The sequence below is a fragment of the Carcharhinus amblyrhynchos genome, unplaced genomic scaffold (genome assembly GCF_965287045.1).
Source record: "Carcharhinus amblyrhynchos unplaced genomic scaffold, sCarAmb.v2.hapA chromosome_1033, whole genome shotgun sequence".
In the NCBI taxonomy this organism is placed as follows: Eukaryota; Metazoa; Chordata; class Chondrichthyes; order Carcharhiniformes; family Carcharhinidae; genus Carcharhinus; species Carcharhinus amblyrhynchos.
This window is the reverse complement of record NW_027650773.1, coordinates 3913-27500: the sequence shown is the minus strand read 5'-3', so window position 1 is coordinate 27500 and position 23588 is coordinate 3913. Positions and strand designations below refer to the sequence as shown.

General features: G+C 55.5%; 1 protein-coding gene across 1 annotated transcript in view; it reads right to left on the bottom strand.

Annotated features, from left to right (window-relative positions):
* LOC145340450 (uncharacterized) overlaps positions 1-22953 on the bottom strand; it is a gene marked incomplete at its 3' end in the record, with an annotated part of 31602 nt that extends 8649 nt beyond the window's left edge. Inside the window, exons 1-4 of the mRNA XM_080184916.1 lie at positions 22914-22953; positions 11906-12103; positions 3861-3933; positions 1951-2690 (exon numbers count right to left, since the gene is read on the bottom strand). Of these exons, the coding sequence (XP_080041042.1) occupies positions 1951-2690; positions 3861-3933; positions 11906-11934 (842 nt within the window). The remainder of the gene's footprint in view (positions 1-1950; positions 2691-3860; positions 3934-11905; positions 12104-22913) is intronic.
* Between the last annotated feature and the right edge of the window lie 635 nt (positions 22954-23588).

Genomic DNA, 23588 nt, shown 5'->3' with positions numbered 1-23588 from the left:
TACAGTGATAGGGAGGGGGTGTAGGGGGCTGGAGGGGGTTACAGAGATAGGGAGGGGGTGTAGGGGCTGGAGGAGGTTACAGAGATAGGGAGGGGGTGTGGAGGGGGTTATAACGATGCGGGTAGGGGGGGTGGGGGTGGGTGTTTACATGTTGGACGGGGGGTTTGGTGGGGGGGGGGGGGTTTACTTGTTGGACGGGGTGGGGGTGGGGTTTGGGGGGTTACCTGTTGGACGGGGGGGGGGTGGGGGGTGGGGGGGGGGGTGTGGTGGTGGGAGGAATGGGGCGGTGAGTGTGGTGTTTACCAATGGGGAGGGGGGGTGTGGGGTGGGGGAGGATTACCTGTTGGACGGGGTGAGGGTTTTGGTGGGGGGGGGGGGGGGTTACCTGTTGGACGGGGTGGGGTTTGCGAGGGGGGGGGTGGGGGTTACCTGTTGGGCGGGGTGGGGTTTTGGTGGGGGGTGGTTTACCTGTTGGACGGGGTGGGGGGTTACCTGTTGGATGGGGTGGGGTTTTGGAGGGGGGGGGGGTTACCTGTTGGACAGGGTGGGGGTTTTGGTGGGGGGTGGTTTACCTGTTGGACGGGGTGGGGGTTTTGTGGGGGGGGGGGGGGGGGGGGGGAGGGGTTACCTGTTGGACGGGGTGGGGGTTTTGGTGGGGGGTGGTTTACCTGTTGGACGGGGTGGGGGTTTGGAGGGGGGGGGGTTACCTATTGGACGGGGTGGGGGTTTTGGTGGGGGGTGGTTTACCTGTTGGACGGGGTGGGGGTTTTGGGGGGGGGGGGTACCTGTTGGACGGGGTGGGGGTTTTGTGGGGGGGGGTTACCTGTTGGACGGGGTGGGGGTTTTGGGGGGGGGGGTTACCTGTTGGACGGGGTGGGGGTTACCTGTTGGACGGGGTGGGGGTTTTGGGAGGGGGGGGTTACCTGTTGGACGGGGTGGGGGGGTTACCTGTTGGACGGGGTGGGGGTTTTTGGGGAGGGGGGGGGTTACCTGTTGGACGGGGTGGGGGTTTTGTGGTGGGGGTTTTGCGGGGGGGGGGGGGGGGGGTTACCTGTTGGATGGGGTGGGGGTTTTGGGGAGGGGGGGGGTTACCTGTTGGATGGGGTGGGGGTTTTGGGGAGGGGGGGGGTTACCTGTTGGATGGGGTGGGGGTTTTGGGGAGGGGGGGGAGGGTTACCTGTTGGACGGGGTGGGGGTTGCGGGGGGGGGTTACCTGTTGGACGGGGTGGGGGTTTTGTGGTGGGGGTTTTGCGGGGGGTTACCTGTTGGACGGGGTGGGGGTTTTGGGGAGGGATGGGGTTACCTGTTGGACGGGGTGGGGGTTTTGCGGGGGGGGGGGGGGGGGGTTACCTGTTGGACGGGGTGGGGGTTTTGGGGGGGGGGGGGGTTACCTGTTGGACGGGGTGGGGGTTTTGTGGTGGGGGTTTTGCGGGGGGGTTACCTGTTGGACGGGGTGGGGGTTTTGGGGAGGGATGGGGTTACCTGTTGGACGGGGTGGGGGTTTTGCGGGGGGGGGGGGTTACCTGTTGGACGGGGTGGGGGTTTGGGGGGGGGGGGGGGTTACTGTTGGACGGGGTGGGGTTTTGTGGTGGGGGTTTTGGGGGGGGGGGGTTACCTGTTGGACGGGGTGGGGGTTTTGGGGACGGGGTGGGGTTACCTGTTGGACGGGTGGGGGTTTTGGGGACGGGGTGGGGGTTTTGGAGACGGGGTGGGGGTTACCTGTTGGACGGGGTGGGGGTTTTGGGGACGGGGTGGGGGTTACCTGTTGGACGGGGTGGGGGTTTTGGGGACGGGGTGGGGGTTACCTGTTGGACGGGGTGGGGGTTTTGGGGACGGGGTGGGGGTTTTGGAGACGGGGTGGGGGTTACCTGTTGGACGGGGTGGGGGTTTTGGGGAGGGGGGGGGTTACCTGTTGGACGGGGTGGGGGTTTTGGGGAGGGGGGGGGTTACCTGTTGGATGGGTGCAGGTTCTGTCCATTCAAAGACCTTCTGTTTCCCATGCTCGCTCTCCAATTGGCCAGGCTTCTCTGTCTCGGCTGCGACACTGCGCTCTGATAGGTCGATCCCTCAGTGGTGTAGAGCGGGGCCGCCTCCCGGCCAATCAGGGCTCCGAAACGCGAGGGCGAGACCCCATTGGCCGCCGGTGGTGGCCTGTCGTGATTGGATGGCTGGCCCTGCCGGTAGAGGGGGACCGAGCCCCGATTGGACAGCGGCCGGTACCTCTGTCGCAGTGCCCTCTCCCCATTGGTCGGTTGGCCGCTCCCGTAGACCCCGACCTCCGGCTGATTGGCTGCGCTCCGGTCGCCGTAGAGGGGGTACGCGTGCGGATTGGGCGCCTCCCTCGCCGGGACGATGACGGCGCTGGGATCTTGCTGTGCCGCGGGCTGCCCGCTCGCCAAGGCTGGGGGGTCGGCGCCCACGTGGAGGGAGTAAGTGGGCCTCAGCGCCGAGACCCTCCGCCCGGCATAACGGTCCCACTGGCCCTCCTCGCGGGGCGGGCTGGCGTACACGGACCCCGGCTGGTCAGTCTGCCTCCGGCCCCCGGGGTCCTGAGGCACACACCTCCGGCTCTGTACCGCCACCCCCGTTCCACAGGTACTGGAACAGGATGACCAGGGGCCCCAGGAGCTCCAGAACCCCGGAATTCCGTCTGCTGAAGCCTCCACCTGCCTCGATTTCCGCTGCGGGACCTGCAGACAAACGGAAGTCCTTTCAGTCTCAGGGTCAAGGTTTCGCACCCCTCCTCGCTCCCTAATCCCGTGAAGCCTCCCCTCCATTTTCAAATCCCTCCCCAACACTACAACCCTCCTAAGGTCTCTACACTCCTGTCCTGGTGCCCCCTCACCATGCCGACACTACACCATGTCACCAACGCCTCTACTTTCTCAGAAAGAAATTTGGCCTGTCTGCTACGACGCTCACTAACTCCTATAGATACAACACAGAACCAACAGCCCAAAGATGTGTAGGTTAGGGTGGATTGGCCGTGCTAAATTGTCCCTTAGTGTCCAAAGATGTGCAGGTTAGGGTGGATTGGCCATGCTAAATTGTCCCTTAGTGTCCAAAGATGTGCAGGTTAGGGTGGATTGGCCATGCTAAATTGTCCCTTAGTGTCCAAAGATGTGTAGGTTAGGGTGGATTGGCCGTGCTAAATTGTCCCTTAGTGTCCAAAGATGTGCAGGTTAGGGTGGATTGGCCATGCTAAATTGTCCCTTAGTGTCAGGGGCACTAGCTCGGGTAAATGCATGGGGTTATGCGTTTAGGGCTTGGATAGGATTGTGGTCAGTGCAGACGCGATGGGCCGAGTGGCCTCCTCCTGCACTGCAGTGATTCTATGATGGTAGAAATTCTTTCCAGATGTCTCACAGTAAGACATTAAGGGGCAATTTAGCGTGGTCTGGACATTCTCTCTTCCACCTTCTCCCATCAGGGAAAAGGATACAAAAGTCTGAGGTCCCGTACCGACCGACTCAAGAACAGCTTCTTCCCTGCTGCTGTCAGACTTTTGAATGGACCTACCTCGCATTAAGTTGATCTTTCTCTACACCCTCGCTGTGACTGTAATACTACATTCTGCACTCTCTCCTTTCCTTCTCTATGAACGGTATGCTTTGTCTGTATAGCGCGCAAGAAACAACACTTTTCACTGTATCCCAATACATGTGAGAATAATAAATTAAATTAAATCAATCTCTCCCAGCCTTCCCCGACAATATGCCTCAGGATCTTTAATGTTTTGATTGAGTTGCCGCGGGGCGTGACTCTCTGGCCCCGGGGGAGTGAATGGACAGGTCAGGAGGGGTGTGAGGTGTCCTGACTGATGCAGGGAAGGGCAGGTCAGGCCAGGGACAGAGACTCACCTTCCTGTGCGCGTAGGAGCGCGGAAAGAGCGTCAACAGGTGAAACGCAATGAACACCAACACCCAGCAGCACCTGGACAGAGAGAGAGAGAGAGAGAGGTGTCATTCTGAGACTGAGACAGATCACACACCCGCCAGCCCCCACCACCCCCATTCACCTGCACCGACCTTCCCCACAGTGCGGCACTCCCTCAGCACGGACCCTCCCACAGTGCGGCGCTCCCTCAGCACGGACCCTCCCACAGTGCGGCGCTCCCTCAGCACCGACCCTCCCGCAGTACGGCGCTCCCTCGGCACCGACCCTCCCGCAGTGCGGCGCTCCCTCGGCACCGACCCTCCCCACAGTGCGGCGCTCCCTCGGCACCGACCCTCCCACAGTGCAGCGCTCCCTCGGCACCGACCCTCCCACAGTGCGGCGCTCCCTCGGCACCGACCCTCCCACAGTGCGGCGCTCCCTCAGCACCGACCCTCCCACAGTGCAGCGCTCCCTCGGCACCGACCCTCCCACAGTGCGGCGCTCCCTCGGCACCGACCCTCCCACAGTGCGGCGCTCCCTCGGCACCGACCCTCCCACAGTGCGGCGCTCCCTCGGCACCGACCCTCCCACAGTGCGGCGCTCCCTCGGCACCGACCCTCCCACAGTGCGGCGCTCCCTCGGCACCGACCCTCCCACAGTGCAGCGCTCCCTCGGCACCGACCCTCCCACAGTGCGGCGCTCCCTCGGCACCGACCCTCCCACAGTGCGGCGCTCCCTCAGCACCGACCCTCCCACAGTGCAGCGCTCCCTCGGCACCGACCCTCCCACAGTGCGGCGCTCCCTCGGCACCGACCCTCCCACAGTGCGGCGCTCCCTCGGCACCGACCCTCCCACAGTGCGGCGCTCCCTCGGCACCGACCCTCCCACAGTGCGGCGCTCCCTCGGCACCGACCCTCCCACAGTGCGGCGCTCCCTCGGCACCGACCCTCCCACAGTGCGGCGCTCCCTCGGCACCGACCCTCCCACAGTGCGGCGCTCCCTCAGCACTGACCCACAGTGCGGCGCTCCCACAGCACCGACCCTCCCACAGTGCGGCGCTCTCTCGGCACCGACCCTCCCCACAGTGCGGCGCTCCCTCAGCACCGACCCTCCCACAGTGCGGCGCTCTCTCGGCACCGACCCTCCCACAGTGCGGCGCTCCCTCGGCACCGACCCTCCCACAGTGCGGCGCTCCCTCGGCACCGACCCTCCCACAGTGCGGCGCTCCCTCGGCACCGACCCTCCCACAGTGCGGCGCTCCCTCGGCACCGACCCTCCCACAGTGCGGCGCTCCCTCGGCACCGACCCTCCCACAGTGCGGCGCTCCCTCAGCACTGACCCACAGTGCGGCGCTCCCACAGCACCGACCCTCCCACAGTGCGGCGCTCTCTCGGCACCGACCCTCCCCACAGTGCGGCGCTCCCTCAGCACCGACCCTCCCACAGTGCGGCGCTCTCTCGGCACCGACCCTCCCACAGTGCGGCGCTCCCTCGGCACCGACCCTCCCACAGTGCGGCGCTCCCTCGGCACCGACCCTCCCACAGTGCGGCGCTCCCTCGGCACCGACCCTCCCACAGTGCGGCGCTCCCTCGGCACCGACCCTCCCACAGTGCGGCGCTCCCTCAGCACTGACCCACAGTGCGGCGCTCCCACAGCACCGACCCTCCCACAGTGCGGCGCTCTCTCGGCACCGACCCTCCCCACAGTGCGGCGCTCCCTCAGCACCGACCCTCCCACAGTGCGGCGCTCTCTCGGCACCGACCCTCCCACAGTGCGGCGCTCCCTCGGCACCGATCCTCCCACAGTGCGGCGCTCCCTCGGCACCGACCCTCCCCACAGTGCGGCGCTCCCTCAGCACCGACCCTCCCACAGTGCGGCGCTCCCTCAGCACCGACCCTCCCACAGTGCGGCGCTCCCTCGGCACCGACCCTCCCACAGTGCGGCGCTCCCTCGGCACCGACCCTCCCACAGTGCGGCGCTCCCTCAGCACCGACCCTCCCACAGTGCGGCGCTCCCTCAGCACTGACCCACAGTGCGGCGCTCCCACAGCACCGACCCTCCCACAGTGCGGCGCTCTCTCGGCACCGACCCTCCCCACAGTGCGGCGCTCCCTCAGCACCGACCCTCCCACAGTGCGGCGCTCCCTCAGCACCGACCCTCCCACAGTGCGGCACTCCCTCAGCCAGCATAATCAAGGACCCCCCCCCACACACCCCGGACATTCTCTCTTCCACCTTCTTCCATCGGGAAAAAGATACAAAAGTCTGAGGTCCCGTACCGACCGACTCAAGAACAGCTTCTTCCCTGCTGCTGTCAGACTTTTGAATGGACCTACCTCGCATTAAGTTGATCTTTCTCTCCACCCTCGCTGTGACTGTAACACTACATTCTGCACCCTCTCCTTTCCTTCTCTATGAATGGTATGCTGTGTCTGTATAGCGCGCAAGAAACAATACTTTTCACTGTATCCCGATACATGTGACAAAAATAAATCAAATCAAGATTCTGCTCAACCTTGTCCAGGACACCAGTTCGATCTTTGCTGGAATATTGTGTATGGTTCTGGGTGCCACACCGTAGGAAGGGTGTTATCTCACTGGAGAGACAGGTTTAAAAGAATGGTTCGAGGGATGGGAATGTTCTGCTGTTGCGGATAGATTGGGACTGTCCCCCTCGGAGAGGGGGAGGAGGTGGTCTGGGGGAGGTGTGAGGGAGATGTTCAACCTCGTGAGGGGGACTGGACAGAGGAGAGAGGGAGAAACCATTCCACTCGTTACAGGACAGAGATCGAGAGGGACATCGAGTTAAAGCCCTTTTCCAAAGAAGCCAGCGGAAGCTGAGGGAAAAACTCTCTCTCGCACGGCGGGGGACCTGGAACGTTCCGCCTGGAAGTGTGATGGGACCAGGTTCAAACGAGGCCTCCCAGAGGGCGTTGGATGATTAGTTGAATAAAAGCAACGTGCGGGGAGATGGGGAAAAGACGGGGGTGGGTGGGGCACTAAGTCGCTCGTTTGGAGAGCTGGGGCACACATGATGGGCCCAATGGCTTCAGGGAACCGAGGAGAAGTACAGCACGGGAACAGGCCCTTCGGCCCTCCAAAGGCCACACCCCTCAAGATGACCCAACTAAACTGAAGAGAAAACCTGCCCTTCCTCAGTCCGTCTCCCTCTATTCCCTCCCTATCCACGTCCCTATCCAAATGCCTCAAGTGTTGCCAATGTGTCTGCTTCCATCATCTCCTCTGGCACTGCGTTCCTCTGCGTGGAAAACCTCCCCCACACACCTCCCTTAAATTTCCCCCCCTCTCCCCTCAAACCTGTGCCCCCCGACACTTCCACCCCAGGAGGATAAGTCTCTGCCTATCCACCCTCGCCTCTGCCTCCGTCTTCCCAGCGAAACCAATCCGGGCTTATCCAACCTCTCCTCACAGCCAACACCCTCGAGACCAGGCCAACATGCTGGCGAACCTTCTCCGCACTCACTCCATCCGATAGTGCGGAGACCAGAACTGCACACAATACTCCAAACGCAGCCTAACCTGGTGAGGCTGGAGTATGGGGCACAGTTTTGGTGCCCTTATTTGAGGGTTGATGTAGTGGCATTGGAGGCAGCTCAGAGGAGGTTCGCTCGATTGATTCCAGAGATGAGGGGTTTGTCGTGTGGAGAGAGATTGAACAGTTTAGGCCCACGCTCTCTGGGATTTAGAAGAATGAGGGGAGATCAAACTGAGATATACAGAATGATAAAAGGTTTGAATGAAGTGGACGGGGAGCAGATGTTTCCTCTTGGGGGACATTCCAGGACGAGAGATCTCAGGATAAGGGACAGCAAATTTAAAACAGAGTTGGAGGGGAGACTCCTTCTCCCGAAGGGTTGTGAATCTGTGGAATTCGCTGCCCCAAAGTGCGATAGATGCCGGGACAGTGAGTACATTTGAGAAGGGAATTAGATTTTTAATTGGGAATGGGGTGAAGGGTTATGGGGAGAAGGCAGGAAAATGGGGATGAGGAGCATATCAGCCATGGCAGAGCGGATTCGATTCTGATGTCTCATAAACTTACGAACCCAAGGTTTTGGATAGAATGGCAGAGCAGGGCCAAATGGCCTCGTTCTGCTCCTCGTATCTTATGAAGCACAACTCTTGTACTCCATGCCCCGGCCGATGAAGGCAAGCATGTCCATACCCCTTCTTGACCACCTGGGTTACCACTTCCAGGGAACCACATGGCCAGGTCTGTCCCTCTTCCTGAACTGTAACAATTTTGTGGATACAGGCAGACAGTAAAGATAGGCTCAGAGATTGAGGGAGGGAACAGATCCCTCGGACATATAAAAACACAAAACAGGAGCAGGGCGGAGCTTCCCCAGGGAGCAGACTGAAACTTGACGAGTCATTTTGCAGAGGAACGTCTTTGTCCGACCCTGCTAATGAGTTGTAATCTAGACTATTCACTCACTGCGGGGGATAAAACAAGGCCGGCAACTCCACCAGTCTCCACTCCAGTCTTCAGAGACCTCGAACAGCTACTAAAGGCCGTGTGAACGCAGCCCAGTCCCATCACACAAACTAAACTCCCCACCCGTCCGCTGACTCCGTCTACACTTCCTGCTGCCTTGGGAAAACCAGCCAGTCTGTGTGGAGTCTGCATGTTCTCCCCTCCGTGTCTGCGTGAGTTTCCTCCCACAGTCCAAACATGTGCAGGTTGGGTGAATTGGCCATGCTAAATTGTCCCGTAATGTCCAAAGATGTGTAGGTTAGGTGGATTGGCCGTGCTAAATTGCCCCTTAGTGTCCAAAGATGTGTAGGTTAGGGTGGATTGGCCATGCTAAATTGTCCCGTAATGTCCAAAGATGTGCAGGTTAGGGTGGATTGGCCATGCTAAATTGCCCCTCAGTGTCCAAAGATGTGCAGGCTAGGGGGATTGGCCATGCTAAATTGCCCCTTAGTGTCCAAAGATGTGCAGGTTAGGGTGGATTGGCCGTGCTAAATTGCCCCTTAGTGTCCAAAGGTGTGCAGGTTAGGGTGGATTGGCCATGCTAAATTGTCCCTCAGTGTCCAAAGATGTGCAGGTTAGGGGGATTGGCCATGCTAAATTGTCCCTCAGTGTCCAAAGATGTGCAGGTTAGGGGGATTGGCCATGCTAAATTGTCCCTCAGTGTCCAAAGATGTGCAGGTTAGGGGGATTGGCCATGCTAAATTGTCCCTCAGTGTCCAAAGATGTGCAGGTTAGGGTGGATTGGCCATGCTAAATTGTCCCTTAGTATCCAAAGATGTGCAGGTTAGGGTGGATTGGCCATGCTAAATTGTCCCTTAGTGTCCAAAGATGTGTAGGTTAGGGTGGATTGGCCATGCTAAATTGTCCCTCAGTGTCCAAAGATGTGCAGGTTAGCTGGATTGGCCGTGCTAAATTGCCCCTCAGTGTAAGGGGGACTAACTAGGGTAAATGCATGGGGATCCTCTGGCCATTCTCTCTTCCACCTTCTTCCGTCGGGAAAAAGATACAAAAGTCTGAGGTCCCGTACCGACCGACTCAAGAACAGCTTCTTCCCTGCTGCTGTCAGACTTTTGAATGGACCTACCTCGCATTAAGTTGATCTTTCTCTACACCCTCGCTGTGACTGTAATACTACATTCTGCACTCTCTCCTGTCCTGTGTGGTGCAGGAGGAGACCATTCAGCCCATCAAGTCCACACTGATCACAATCCCACCCAGGTCCAATCTCCATAATCCCGTGTATTTAGGGTCGCTATCACCATGAACTGGGCTGATTACATCTCAAACTGTCTCTCTCAGCTGCGGCAATAATAAACTTCCAGTCTCTGTCTCTCTCTCCGTTCCGAAAATAATTTGACAGTATTGTTTATTCATTCTGTGCTGGACTGCATTCCGCGCTGCCTTGTTATTCTCATCCTGCTCCCTCTGTGACCCCGAGGCCCACGGGTGACGAGGGGTTGGATCTCTGCCAGGCTTCAGTGGGACGCAGCCACGCACACGCTCTGGGCGAGAGGCAGGGGGAAGAGGGGGGCCCCATCGCAGGAGGCCTGAATCACACAGAGAGAGAGCGAGAGGGAGAGACAGAGATACAGGGGGGAGCAAGAGGGGAGATTAACTTGGATTTGGCTGGATTCGGGAAGGGGTGGGAGGTAGGCAGGGGTGGATAAGGGTACACCCCACCCTCCCCCAACGTTGAGTGGTGGGAGGGAACTACCCCAGAGCCAAGCCACCACAGACTTCCATGGGATTGGCCCTTGGTTATAGAGTCCCTACAGTGCAGAACGAGGCCATTCAGCCCATCGAGTCTGCACCGAACACAACCCCACTCAGGCCTTAACCTACACATCTGTGGACATTTAGCAAGGCCAATCCACCCTAACCCACACATCTTTGGACACTAAGGAACAATTTAGCATGGCCAATCCACCCTAACCTACACATCTTTGGACACTAAGGGACAATTTAGCATGGCCAATCCACCCTAACCTACACATCTTTGGACACTAAGGGACAATTTAGCATGGCCAATCCACCCTAACCTACACATCTTTGGACACTAAGGGACAATTTAGCATGGCCAATCCACCCTAACCTACACATCTTTGGACACTAAGGGACAATTTAGCATGGCCAATCCACCCTAACCTGCACATCTTTGGACACTAAGGGGCAATTTAGCATGGCTAATCCACCCTAACCTGCACATCTTTGGACACTAAGGGACAATTTAGCATGGCTAATTCACCCTAACCTGCCACAGAGGACAGTCGCCACTTATTAACTGGGCAGCACGGTGGGTTAGCACTGCTGCCTCACAGTGCAAGGGACCTGGGTTCAATTCCCAGCTTGGGTCACTGTCTGTGCAGAGTCTGCACGTTCTCTCCATGTCTGCGTGGGTTTTCTCCGGGTGCTCCGGTTTCCTCTCACAGTCTGAAAGATGTGCTGGTTAGGTTGCATTGGCCATGCTAAATTCACCCTCAGTGTAACCCGAACAGGCGCAGGAGTGTGGCAACTGGGGGATTTTCATAGTAACTTCATTGCAGTGTTAATGTCAGCCTACTTGTTACTAATAAATAAACTTGAACTTTTTATGCTTACATCCATCTTTCTAATGTATGACAGGACGTGGGACTCGCTGGCTGGTCAGCACTCATTACCCGTCCCTAATTGCCCCTTGAGAAGGGGGTGGGTGAGCTGCCATCTTGAACGCACCGCGCTCCCCGTGTGGGGGTGTAGGTACACCCACAGCGCTGTTAGGGAGGGAGTTCCGGGATTGTTATTGGACATCAGTCAGTCCCCGTGTGTGGGGTAGGTACACCCACAGTGCTGTTAGGGAGGGAGTTCCGGGATTGTTATTGGACATCAGTCAGTCCCCGTGTGTGGGGTAGGTACACCCACAGTGCTGTTAGGGAGGGAGTTCCGGGATTGTTATTGGACATCAGTCAGTCCCTGTGTGTGGGGTAGGTACACCCACAGTGCTGTTAGGGAGGGAGTTCCGGGATTGTTATTGGACATCAGTCAGTCCCCGTGTGTGGGGTAGGTACACCCACAGTGCTGTTAGGGAGGGAGTTCCGGGATTTTGACCCCAGCCACAGCGAAGGAACGGCCGATATATTTCCCAGTCGGGATGGTGAGGGACTCGGAGTGGGGGGTAACTTGCAGGGGGTGGTGCTCCCCATGTGTCTGCTGCCCCCTCAGAGGAACTGAGGCCAACCGGCACCCACTGGGCAAACCAAAATCCAGACATTCCCAATGAAGCATTCGAGGGGTTAGGGGAAGATCAGGAGGTTGGAATTGGAGGGACGGAGAGATCTGAGAGAGAGGGAGGTGATCTGAAGGGATTGGAACGGGGCTTGGGGAGGGAGGGGGTCCGAGCGAGCAAGAGGGGGGCTCCCAGGAGGAGGTGGGGGTGGGGGGTGTCCCAGGAGGAGGTGGGGTTCCCAGGGGGAGGAGATCCCGGGGAGCGAGGGGGGGGGGGTCAGTTCTCTCCGGAGGGTACCGGTTTCCCGAGATGGGAGTGAGTCGCTCTCACCTACACCTCCATCGCTGTCTGTCTCTCATACTCCCCCCCGCACTCTCAGCCCCCGTGGGCTCTCGCTGCCTCCTGGAGATCTCCGTCCGCTCGCCCTTCCCCCCTCTACTCCGCCGTCTACATGAAGACCGGCCCGGCTCAGCGTCCCGTCGATCGTCTGCGTCGGTTCCGGGACCCCCGCCCGCGGCTGGCGTCACTCTGGAAAGAGACCGGAGTTAGACCTCTCTGACACAGATGGCTCTCTCCACCCCCACCTCCCCCCCCAACAACTCCCGCCACCCCTCACTGACCCCTTGCGACCCACCCCCCTCACACACCCCCTCCCTCCAACACACCCCCAGCCCTCCCCACCAGCGCCTGTACCCTGGCACAAGGAGGTGGCAAAGACCCGGATTCCCCAGGCTCCAGGGTGGGGCACACAGAGTGGGGGGACACGTAGGAATCTACAACTGGGCTCACTGTGCCCGGGCGGGGGCACTGGGGGGGTGGTGAGACGGTGCCTTACAGTAATGGACAGTGAGTGTTCCCACTCTCCATCAATGTCCTGCAAACCCCCTCCCGGATAGTCTTCAGGGACAGGGGGGCGGGTGGTCGGAGGATGGGGGGGGCGGGTGGTCGGAGGAGGGGGGGGGGGGGGCGGGTCTCTCTGAGTGTGACCTTTTAATGCGTCCCAAATTCCTGCATAATTCTACTCAAATAAATAACCTGGCAAATTTAACTGAATGCTTTCATTCTCATGGCCAAACGTTCACCACCCCCACCCCCTCCCCGCCTCCCCTGGGTGTGACCCCTGGGGAAGGGGCCCGCCAACTCTCCAAAGACCTCTCAGCCTACCCCAGTGCCCCGCACCAACAGCCAATGGCCCAGTCCTGGGAAGGGCACATCCCAGGCTGACCCCTCACCCATCTTTCCTTCGCACCGTCCCAAAATTATCCCCTTCACAATACATTTTTACTCTGTTAATAGCTCTTATACTAAGGGACAATTTAGCATGGCCAATCCACCCTAACCTGAACATCTTTGGACACTAAGGGACAATTTAGCATGGCCAATCCACCCTAACCTGCACATCTTTGGACACTAAGGGACAATTTAGCACGGCCAATCCACCCTAACCTACACATCTTTGGACACTAAGGGACAATTTAGCATGGCCAATCCACCCTAACCTACACATCTTTGGACACTAAGGGACAATTTAGCATGGCCAATCCCCCTAACCTACACATCTTTGGACAGACTGAACGATTCACCCGGCAGTCAAATAGCCAAACCCGACACCCATTCGCCACGATCCATAGAAATCGGAGAATAGTGGAACCTGCCAGGTTGGGGGTGGGGTCGCGTGGGGAGGCATGGGGTGGCAAGGGCGTAGGGTGGCGGGCATGAGTGGGCAAAAGGGGGCAGTGCAAGTGGGCGGTGTGGCAGGAGTGAGCAAGTGGAAGGGGGTGCATGAGCGGGCGGCGTGGCGGAGGGTGGCGGGAGGGGCGGCGTAGCAGGCGCGAGGGGGGTGCGTGAGTGGGCGATGTGGGGGAGGGCGGTGGGAGGCTGTGGGGCAGCAGGGGGTTGGAGCGGCAGGCGCGGGCAGGCAGAAGAGGGTGCGTGGGTGGGGGTGTGGCGTGAGCGGGCAAAATTTGGAGGATCACCCACCAGTCCTGGAGAAACAGAGAGAGAGAAAGAAAGGAAAAAAAAGCAGACCTCGCCCCCAGGAGGAGAGTGAGTGAGAGCGGAATCCTTTCAGCTGCTTCTCCACACCACAGTTTCCAGGACAGGGAATCAGGATCGAGGCGCAAACAGTCTCCTCCCAGGGAGTTCTGTCACTGTGACAAGTTCCCCCACTTGCCAAGTTAACCAGAACCCACTCTAAGCTTCCTCAAATGTGGGGACCCTTTCCCCTTGGAGTACATACTTGTGTAACCTCAGAGAGTTCACACTGTCCCCATTTCCATCTGTCCCTGCCCTGTCTCTTTCTCCCGACTCCCTCCCTCCCTCTTCCCAGCCTCAGATTTATTCTCCCCCCACCCACCCCCACCCCCACAATCCCTCCAGAAATGGCCTTTCCATTTCATCTGCTTCCAAACCCTCTGTAATTAGGGAATGAGGTTTTTTTTTAAAAAAAATCAGCCTTTGAAACATTTGCAGAGTTAAATCCTTGGATGGATCTCTTTTCATTGTGGACCACAATATTCCCAGCCCCCACCCACCCACTCACCCTCTCTCTCTCTCTCTCTCTGTGCGCCTTCATTGCAAAATTCATAACTTCTATTCCCCTCACCCCCCCCCACAAAGGTGGGCAGTAAGGGTTAGAAATCAGGAATGAGATTCAGGAGAACCTTGTCCATCCGTTTTTGCATTCACTTCCCCCCGTGGGGGCAAGTCCCACATTCTCCCCCAACGACCCCCCGTGGGAGTGAGTCCCACATTCTCCCCCCAGTGTGGGAGTGAGTCCCACATTCTCCCCCCAGTGTGGGAGTGAGTCCCACATTCTCCCCCCAGTGTGGGAGTGAGTCCCACATTCTCCCCCCAGTGTGGGAGTGAGTCCCACATTCTCCCCCCAGTGTGGGAGCGAGTCCCACATTCTCCCCCCAGTGTGGGAGCGAGTCCCACATTCTCCCCCCAGTGTGGGAGCGAGTCCCACATTCTCCCCCCAGTGTGGGAGCGAGTCCCACATTCTCCCCCCAGTGTGGGAGCGAGTCCCACATTCTCCCCCCCAGTGTGGGAGTGACTCCCACATTCTCCCCCCAGTGTGGGAGCGAGTCCCACATTCTCCCCCCAGTGTGGGAACAGTGTCCCTAGAAATTTTCATCAAACTTCTTTTGCTGGCCATTTCACACCTAGTTCTGGTCTCACTTTCCTGTCCGCTTGCTCCAAACAGATGGAAATATTTTCTCTCTACCCCTCCCGATCAAACCCTCGTGATTATTTGAAAAGACTGAGGGATATACACAAATCCCTGCTGTAGCGAGGGAGGAATGAGTGAGATTGGTGATGGCACAGTTGCTCTGTGATCTGGCCCATTGGGAAAATGGAATCGAGGCGAGGGGGAGGGTACAGAGAATCTGTTCCCAGCCTTTTAACTCTGAACAGTGTGTTTAAAGTTTATTTATTAGTGTCACAAGTCAGCTGACATTAACACGGCAATGAAGTTACTGTGAAAATCCCCCTAGTCGCCACACTCCTGTTCGGGTGCACGGAGGGAGAATTTAGCATGGCCAATGCACCCTAACCAGCACGTCTTTTGGACTGTGGGAGGAAACCGGAGCACCCAGAGGAAACCCACGCAGACATGGGGAGAACGTGCAGACTCCACACAGACAGTGACCCGAGCCGGGAATCGAACCCAGGTTCCTGGAGCTGAAAGGCAGCAATGCTAACCCACTGTGTCACCTCCCCAGTACAGCACCCTTCCTAAACCAATCGCACTAACATTCCTTACCCTCGCAGAGGCCACTACAGTAGTCGCTATATCCTTGCCTGGGTCTCCCTCTGCCTGTCCCGGTTTAATTTTGACCTGGGTCTCCCTCTGCCTGTCCCGGTTTAATTTTGACCTGGGTCTCCCTCTGCCTGTCCCGGTTTAATTTTGACCTGGGTCTCCCTCTGCCTGTCCCGGTTTAATTTTGACCTGGGTCTCCCTCTGCCTGTCCCGGTTTAATTTTGACCTGGGTCTCTCTCTGCCTGTCCCGGTTTAATTTTGACCTGGGTCTCCCTCTGCCTGTCCCAGTTTAATTTTGACCTGGGTCTATCTCTGTCTCTCTTAGTTTGAACCCAGGTCCAGTCCTGCCTTGGTTCAATTGAGCGTATGATACTGACGCACTCCAACCCCATCCCTGTTTCTGTTACACCCCCTTCACTTGTCTATACCGATCCCAATCCTGTTACTCAGCTCCGAGCTTCACACTGCTCCCAGTATATTCACACCAACACACTTTCATTGCCTTGTGATGATTCCTCAGCTGTTCAGTTTTGATTGCACTTTAATCCCTTTGTATCATACTAAAATCCTTCGACTTAAAGAGGTCTAAACACACACACACACTGAGAAAACAAAGCAAAGTCACTAAAGCTTTTCTCCAGCTTTCCAAAGCTTTGCCCAGTCTCCAAAACTTTTCTCCAGCTTTCCGAAGCTTTGCCCAGTCACCAAAACTTTCTCCAAACTTTCTAAAGCTTTGCCCAGTCTCCAAAACTTTCTTCAAACTTTCCAAAGCTTTGCCCAGTCTCCAAAACTTTTCTCCAGCTTTCGAAAGCTTTGCCCAGTCACCAAAACTTTTCTCCAGCTTTCCAAAGCTTTGCCCAGTCACCAAAACTTTTCTCCAGCTTTCCAAAGCTTTGCCCAGTCACCAAAACTTTTCTCCAGCTTTCCAAAGCTTTGCCCAGTCTCCAAAACTTTCTTCAAACTTTCCAAAGCTTTGCCCAGTCTCCAAAACTTTCCTCAAACTTTCTAAAAGCTTTGCCCAGTCTCCAAAACTTTCCTCAAACTTTCTAAAGCTTTGCCCAGTCTCCAAAACTTTCTTCAAACTTTCTAAAGCTTTGCCCAGTCTCCAAAACTTTCTTCAAACTTTCTAAAGCTTTGCCCAGTCTCCAAATCTTTTCCCCAGCTTTCCAAAGCTTTGCCCAGTCTCCAAATCTTTTCTCCAACTTTCTAAAGCTTTTCCCAGTCACCAAAACTTTTCTCGACCTCACCAAAGCTTTGCCCAGTCTCCAAAACTTCCCTCCAACTCTCCGAAACTTTTTTCCAGTCACCAAACAAAACTTTCCTCCACTTTCTCCCGCCCAGTCGGGAAACGTGAGCAATCCTGGACCCCACTTCGGAGACTTAAAGATTCCCAAAGCGAGGAAGCATTCGACATTATTTTCCCGATAATTGAGACAAGGAAAGTTCTGAAAGTTGCTGTTTCTCTCCCCCCCACCCCCTCCCCCAAGACTTGTTTCGGAAGCTCTCTCTCCCCCCACGTTTACACAAAGGTTCATTATTATTTTTTAAATGACATTTTCCGGCTATTTTTCTTACCGTTTCGCCCAGAGCTACAACTCTCTCTCAGCACACACACAACTCCGCAATCTCTGTGCGAGCACACACACACACACACACACACACACAGATTCACTTTAACCCCCTGCGTCCCGGCCTGGTCGCCTTCCACCCAAGGCGGGTCTGGAAAATCCACTCTCTCTCTCTTCCAGTTTGGTAGCTCCGAGAGACTCTCTGCTTCAGCCTGAACCCGGATTTTAACACCTTCAGCCCCTGGGGCAGGCCTGTCCCAGTTCAGTTTTAACCCAGGTCGATCCCTGTCCCAGTTCAGTTTTAACCCAGGTCTATCCCTGCCTGTCCCAGTTCAGTTTTAACCCAGGTCTATCCCTGTCTTCCCCAGTTCAGTTTTAACCCAGGTCTATCCCTGTCTTCCCCAGTTCAGTTTTAACCCAGGTCTATCCCTGTCCCAGTTCAGTTTTAACCCAGGTCTATCCCTGTCTGTCCCAGTTCAGTTTTAACCCAGGTCTATCCCTGTCCCAGTTCAGTTTTAACCCAGGTCTATCGCTGCCTGTCCCAGTTCAGTTTTAACCCAGGTCTAACCCTGTCTGTCCCAGTTCAGTTTTAACCCAGGTCAATCCCTGTCTGCACCAGTTCAGTTTTAACCCAGGTCTATCCCTGTCTGTCCCAGTTCAGTTTTAACCCAGGTCTATCCCTGCCTGTCCCAGTTCAGTTTTAACCCAGGTCTATCCCTGTCCCAGTTCAGTTTTAACCCAGGTCTATCCCTGTCTGTCCCAGTTCAGTTTTAACCCAGGTCTAACCCTGTCTGTCCCAGTTCAGTTTTAACCCAGGTCTATCCCTGTCCCAGTTCAGTTTTAACCCAGGTCTATCCCAGTTCAGTTTTAACCCAGGTCTATCCCTGTCCCAGTTCAGTTTTAACCCAGGTCTATCCCTGTCCCAGTTCAGTTTTAACCCAGGTCTATCCCAGTTCAGTTTTAACCCAGGTCTATCCCAGTTCAGTTTTAACCCAGGTCTATCCCTGACTGCACCAGTTCAGTTTTAACCCAGGTCTATCCCTGCCTGTTCCAGTTCAGTTTTAACCCAGGTCTATCCCTGTCTGTCCCAGTTCAGTTTTAACCCAGGTCTATCCCTGTCCCAGTTCAGTTTTAACCCAGGTCTATCCCTGTCTGTCCCAGTTCAGTTTTAACCCAGGTCTATCCCTGTCTGTCCCAGTTCAGTTTTAGCCCAGGACTATCCCTGCCTGTCCCAGTTCAGTTTTAACCCAGGTCTATCCCTGTCCCAGTTCAGTTTTAACCCAGGTCTATCCCAGTTCAGTTTTAACCCAGGTCTATCCCTGTCCCAGTTCAGTTTTAACCCAGGTCTATCCCAGTTCAGTTTTAACCCAGGTCTATCCCAGTTCAGTTTTAACCCAGGTCTATCCCTGACTGCACCAGTTCAGTTTTAACCCAGGCCTATCCCTGCCTGTCCCAGTTCAGTTTTAACCCAGGTCTATCCCTGTCTGTCCCAGTTCAGTTTTAACCCAGGTCTATCCCTGTCTGTCCCAGTTCAGTTTTAACCCAGGTCTATCCCTGCCTGTCCCGGTTCAGATTTAACCCAGGTCTATCCCTGTCCCAGTTCAGTTTTAGCCCAGGTCTATCCCTGTCTGTCCCAGTTCAGTTTTAGCCCAGGACTATCCGTGCCTGTCCCAGTTCAGTTTTAACCCAGGTCTATCCCTGTCCCAGTTCAGTTTTAACCCAGGTCTATCCCAGTTCAGTTTTAACCCAGGTCTATCCCTGTCCCAGTTCAGTTTTAACCCAGGTCTATCCCTGTCCCAGTTCAGTTTTAACCTAGGTCTATCCCAGTTCAGTTTTAACCCAGGTCTATCCCTGACTGCACCAGTTCAGTTTTAACCCAGGCCTATCCCTGTCTGTCCCAGTTCAGTTTTAACCCAGGTCTATCCCTGTCTGTCCCAGTTCAGTTTTAACCCAGGTCTATCCCTGCCTGTCCCGGTTCAGTTTTAACCCAGGTCTATCCCTGTCCCAGTTCAGTTTTAGCCCAGGTCTATCCCTGTCTGTCCCAGTTCAGTTTTAACCCAGGTCTATCCCTGTCTGTCCCAGTTCAGTTTTAACCCAGGTCTATCCCTGTCTGTCCCAGTTCAGTTTTAGCCCAGGACTATCCCTGCCTGTCCCAGTTCAGTTTTAACCCAGGTCTATCCCTGTCCCAGTTCAGTTTTAACCCAGGTCTATCCCAGTTCAGTTTTAACCCAGGTCTATCCCTGTCCCAGTTCAGTTTTAACCCAGGTCTATCCCTGTCCCAGTTCAGTTTTAACCCAGGTCTATCCCTGTCCCAGTTCAGTTTTAACCCAGGTCTATCCCAGTTCAGTTTTAACCCAGGTCTATCCCTGACTGCACCAGTTCAGTTTTAACCCAGCCCTATCCCTGCCTGTCCCAGTTCAGTTTTAACCCAGGTCTATCCCTGTCTGTCCCAGTTCAGTTTTAACCCAGGTCTATCCCTGTCTGTCCCAGTTCAGTTTTAACCCAGGTCTATCCCTGTCTGTCCCAGTTCAGTTTTAACCCAGGTCTATCCCTGTCTGTCCCAGTTCAGTTTTAACCCAGGTCTATCCCTGTCCCAGTTCAGTTTTAACCCAGGTCTATCCCTGTCCCAGTTCAGTTTTAACCCAGGTCTATCCCTGTCCCAGTTCAGTTTTAACCCAGGTCTATCCCTGTCTGTCCCAGTTCAGTTTTAACCCAGGTCTATCCCTGTCCCAGTTTAGTTTTAACCCAGGTCTATCCCAGTTCAGTTTTAACCCAGGTCTATCCCTGTCCCAGTTTAGTTTTAACCCAGGTCTATCCCAGTTCAGTTTTAACCCAGGTCTATCCCAGTTCAGTTTTAACCCAGGTCTATCCCTGTCCCAGTTCAGTTTTAATCCAGGTCTATCCCTATCCCAGTTCAGTTTTAACCCAGGCAATCCTGGTCTGTCCCAGTTCAGTTTTAACCCAGGTCTATCCCTGTCCCAGTTCAGTTTTAACCCAGGTCTATCCCTGTCCCAGTTCAGTTTTAACCCAGGTCTATCCCTGTCTGTCCCAGTTCAGTTTTAACCCAGGTCTATCCCTGTCCCAGTTTAGTTTTAACCCAGGTCTATCCCAGTTCAGTTTTAACCCAGGTCTATCCCTGTCCCAGTTTAGTTTTAACCCAGGTCTATCCCAGTTCAGTTTTAACCCAGGTCTATCCCAGTTCAGTTTTAACCCAGGTCTATCCCTGTCCCAGTTCAGTTTTAATCCAGGTCTATCCCTATCCCAGTTCAGTTTTAACCCAGGCAATCCTGGTCTGTCCCAGTTCAGTTTTAACCCAGGTCTATCCCTGTCCCAGTTTAGTTTTAACCCAGGTCTATCCCAGTTCAGTTTTAACCCAGGTCTATCCCAGTTCAGTTTTAACCCAGGTCTATCCCTGTCCCAGTTCAGTTTTAATCCAGGTCTATCCCTATCCCAGTTCAGTTTTAACCCAGGCAATCCTGGTCTGTCCCAGTTCAGTTTTAACCCAGGTCTATCCCTGTCCCAGTTTAGTTTTAACCCAGGTCTATCCCAGTTCAGTTTTAACCCAGGTCTATCCCAGTTCAGTTTTAACCCAGGTCTATCCCTGTCCCAGTTCAGTTTTAATCCAGGTCTATCCCTATCCCAGTTCAGTTTTAACCCAGGCAATCCTGGTCTGTCCCAGTTCAGTTTTAACCCAGGTCTATCCCTGTCCCAGTTCAGTTTTAACCCAGGACTATCCCTGCCTGTCCCAGTTCAGTTTTAACCCAGGTCTATCCCTGTCTGTCCCAGTTCAATCTGACCCAGGTTTAGCCCTGCCTGACTTGACTCATAGAACAGTACAGCGCAGGAACAGGCCCTTCGGCCCACTATGTTGTGTTAACCATGAGGGCAAATTAATCTAAACACTTCTGCTTGCCCTTGCTCCCTATCCCTTATATATTCATGGGCTTATTTAAATGCTCCTGTCGCATCTGCGTCCATCACCATCCCTGGTACAGCATTCCAGCCACCCACCACTCTGTGTAAAAAAATTTACCCCTCACATCTCCTTTGAACGTCCCCCGAGTATTAACGGTTCAACTCTGGGAAAAACATTCTGACTGTCAACCCTATCTACGCCCCTCAGAATTTTACAGACTTCTATCAGATCTCCCCCTCAGCCTCCAGCGCTCCAGAGAAAACATTTGAAAGTTTATTTATTAGTGTCAAAGTCAGCTTACATTGCGATGAAGTCACTGTGAAAATCCCCCAAGTCCTCACACTCCTGTTCGGGTGACACTGAGGGAGAATTCAGCACCCTAACCAGCACAGTCTTTTGGACTGTGGGAGGAAACCGGAGCACCCGGAGGAAACCCACGCAGACACGGGGAGAATGTGCAGGCTCCACACAGACGGTGACCCGAGGCCGGGAATCGAACCGGGGTCCCTGGCGCTGTGAGGCAGCAGTGCTAACCCACTGTGCCGCCCCTTACAACCACAGTCTGTCCAGCCTCACCTTATATCTCATACCTCCAATCCAGGCAGCAAACCTCTTCTGCACCCTTACCAAAGCCTCCAGAAGGTGGGTTAGCACTGCTGCCTCACAGCGACCTGGGTTCGATTCCCGGCCTCGGGTCACTGTCTGTGTGGAGTCTGCACCTTCTCCCCGTGTCGGCGTGGGTTTCCTCCGAGTGCTCTGGTCTCCTCCCACAGTCTGAAAGACGTGCGGGTTAGGGTGCACTGGCCGTGATAAATTAGAATCATGGAATCCTACAGTGCAGAAGGAGGCCATTCAGCCCATTGAGTCTACACTGACCACAATCCCACACAGGCCCTATCCCCATAATCCCATGCATTTACCCTGGCTAGTCCCCCTGACAGTAAGGGGCAATTTAGCACGGCCAATCCACCCTAACCCACACATCTTTGGACACTAAGGGACAATTTAGCACGGCCAATCCACCCTAACCCACACATCTTTGGACACTAAGGGACAATTTAGCATGGCCAATCCACCCTAACCCACACATCTTTGGACACTAAGGGACAATTTAGCATGGCCAATCCACCCTAACCCACACATCTTTGGACACTAAGGGACAATTTAGCATGGCCAATCCACCCTAACCTACACATCTTTGGACACTAAGGGACAATTTAGCATGGCCAATCCACCCTAACCCACACATCTTTGGACACTAAGGGACAATTTAGCACGGCCAATCCACCCTAATCTGCACATCTTTGGACACTAAGGGACAATTTAGCATGGCCAATCCACCCTAATCTGCACATCTTTGGACACTAAGGGACAATTTAGCACGGCCAATCCACCCTAACCTGCACATCTTTGGACACTAAGGGACAATTTAGCATGGCCAATCCACCCTAACCTGCACATCTTTGGACACTAAGGGACAATTTAGCATGGCCAATCCACCCTAACCTGCACATCTTTGGACACTAAGGGGACAATTTAGCATGGCCAATCCACCCTAACCTGCACATCTTTGGACTGTCGGAGGAAACCGGAGCACCCGGATGAAACCCTTGCAGACATGGGGAGAACATGCAGACTCCACACAGACAGTGACCCAAGGCTGGGATTGAACCTTAGTGTCCCGGGATGCGAAGATTAGTGGGATTAAAATGTCGGGTTATGGGGATAGGTTGGGATTGTGGCCGCTGCAGAATCAATGGGCCGAACGGCCCCCTCCTGCACCGGAAGGATCCGACGATTCTCCCTGGGAATGTGGCCGGGCTTTAGTCCTCTGTGTCCGGGTTCAGTCTGGCCGATTTGGCCAGAGTTGGGACCAGCTCCACCCTCGGAGGAGTTGTTCCACGCTGGAATTCAAAGCTTCCACTCTGAGTCATCGCGGACCTTGCATCTCTGTTATTCCCCGTGCAATCTCCCTTGTTTAGACTGTGCTGTCGCTGTGCCAAATCAGAGCTTTACAAGTCTGGGTAAATATGCTCCGAGCGTGTTATTCTTCCTGTTGCAATCTCTACCCCACGCATTCCCAGTTCTCACCCTCGGCGCCGGAGCCTCTGTCCTGAGCTCCCACACACTCCCGCAGTCCTTAACTCCAAAGAGCTATCGACCCAGTGACCTGAACACAGTGGGGAGGGTAGGGAGAGATTACAGAGAGGGTACACCAAAGAGAAATTTAACCCCGTAAGGAGTACAGCGAGGCAACAAACCAATGCGATCGGCCAAAAGTATATTTTTTTTTATCAGTCACATTACGTTAACACTGCAATGAAGTTACTGTGAAAATCCCCCCAGTCGCCACACATTCCTGTTTGGGTACACTGAGGGAGAATTTAGCACCCTAACCAATCCACCCAAACGTTCTGTGGGAGGAAACTGGAGGATACACAAGAGAACCTGCAGACTTCACAAAGACCCAAGCTGGGAATCGAACCCGGGTCCCTGGCACTGTGAGGCAGCAGTGCTAACCTCACTGTGTTACCCCCTCCCTACCTCTATAACCTCCTCCAGCCCTTACACCCCCTCCCTATCTCAGCACCCTCCTCCAGCCCCCTACACCACCTCCCTATCTCTGTAACCGCGTCCAGCCCCCTACACCCCCTCCCTATCTCTGTAACCCCCTCCAGCCCCCTACACCACCCTCCCTATCTCTGTAACCTCCTCCAGCCCCCTACACCACCTCCCTATCTCTGTAACCTCCCTCCAGCCCCCGAC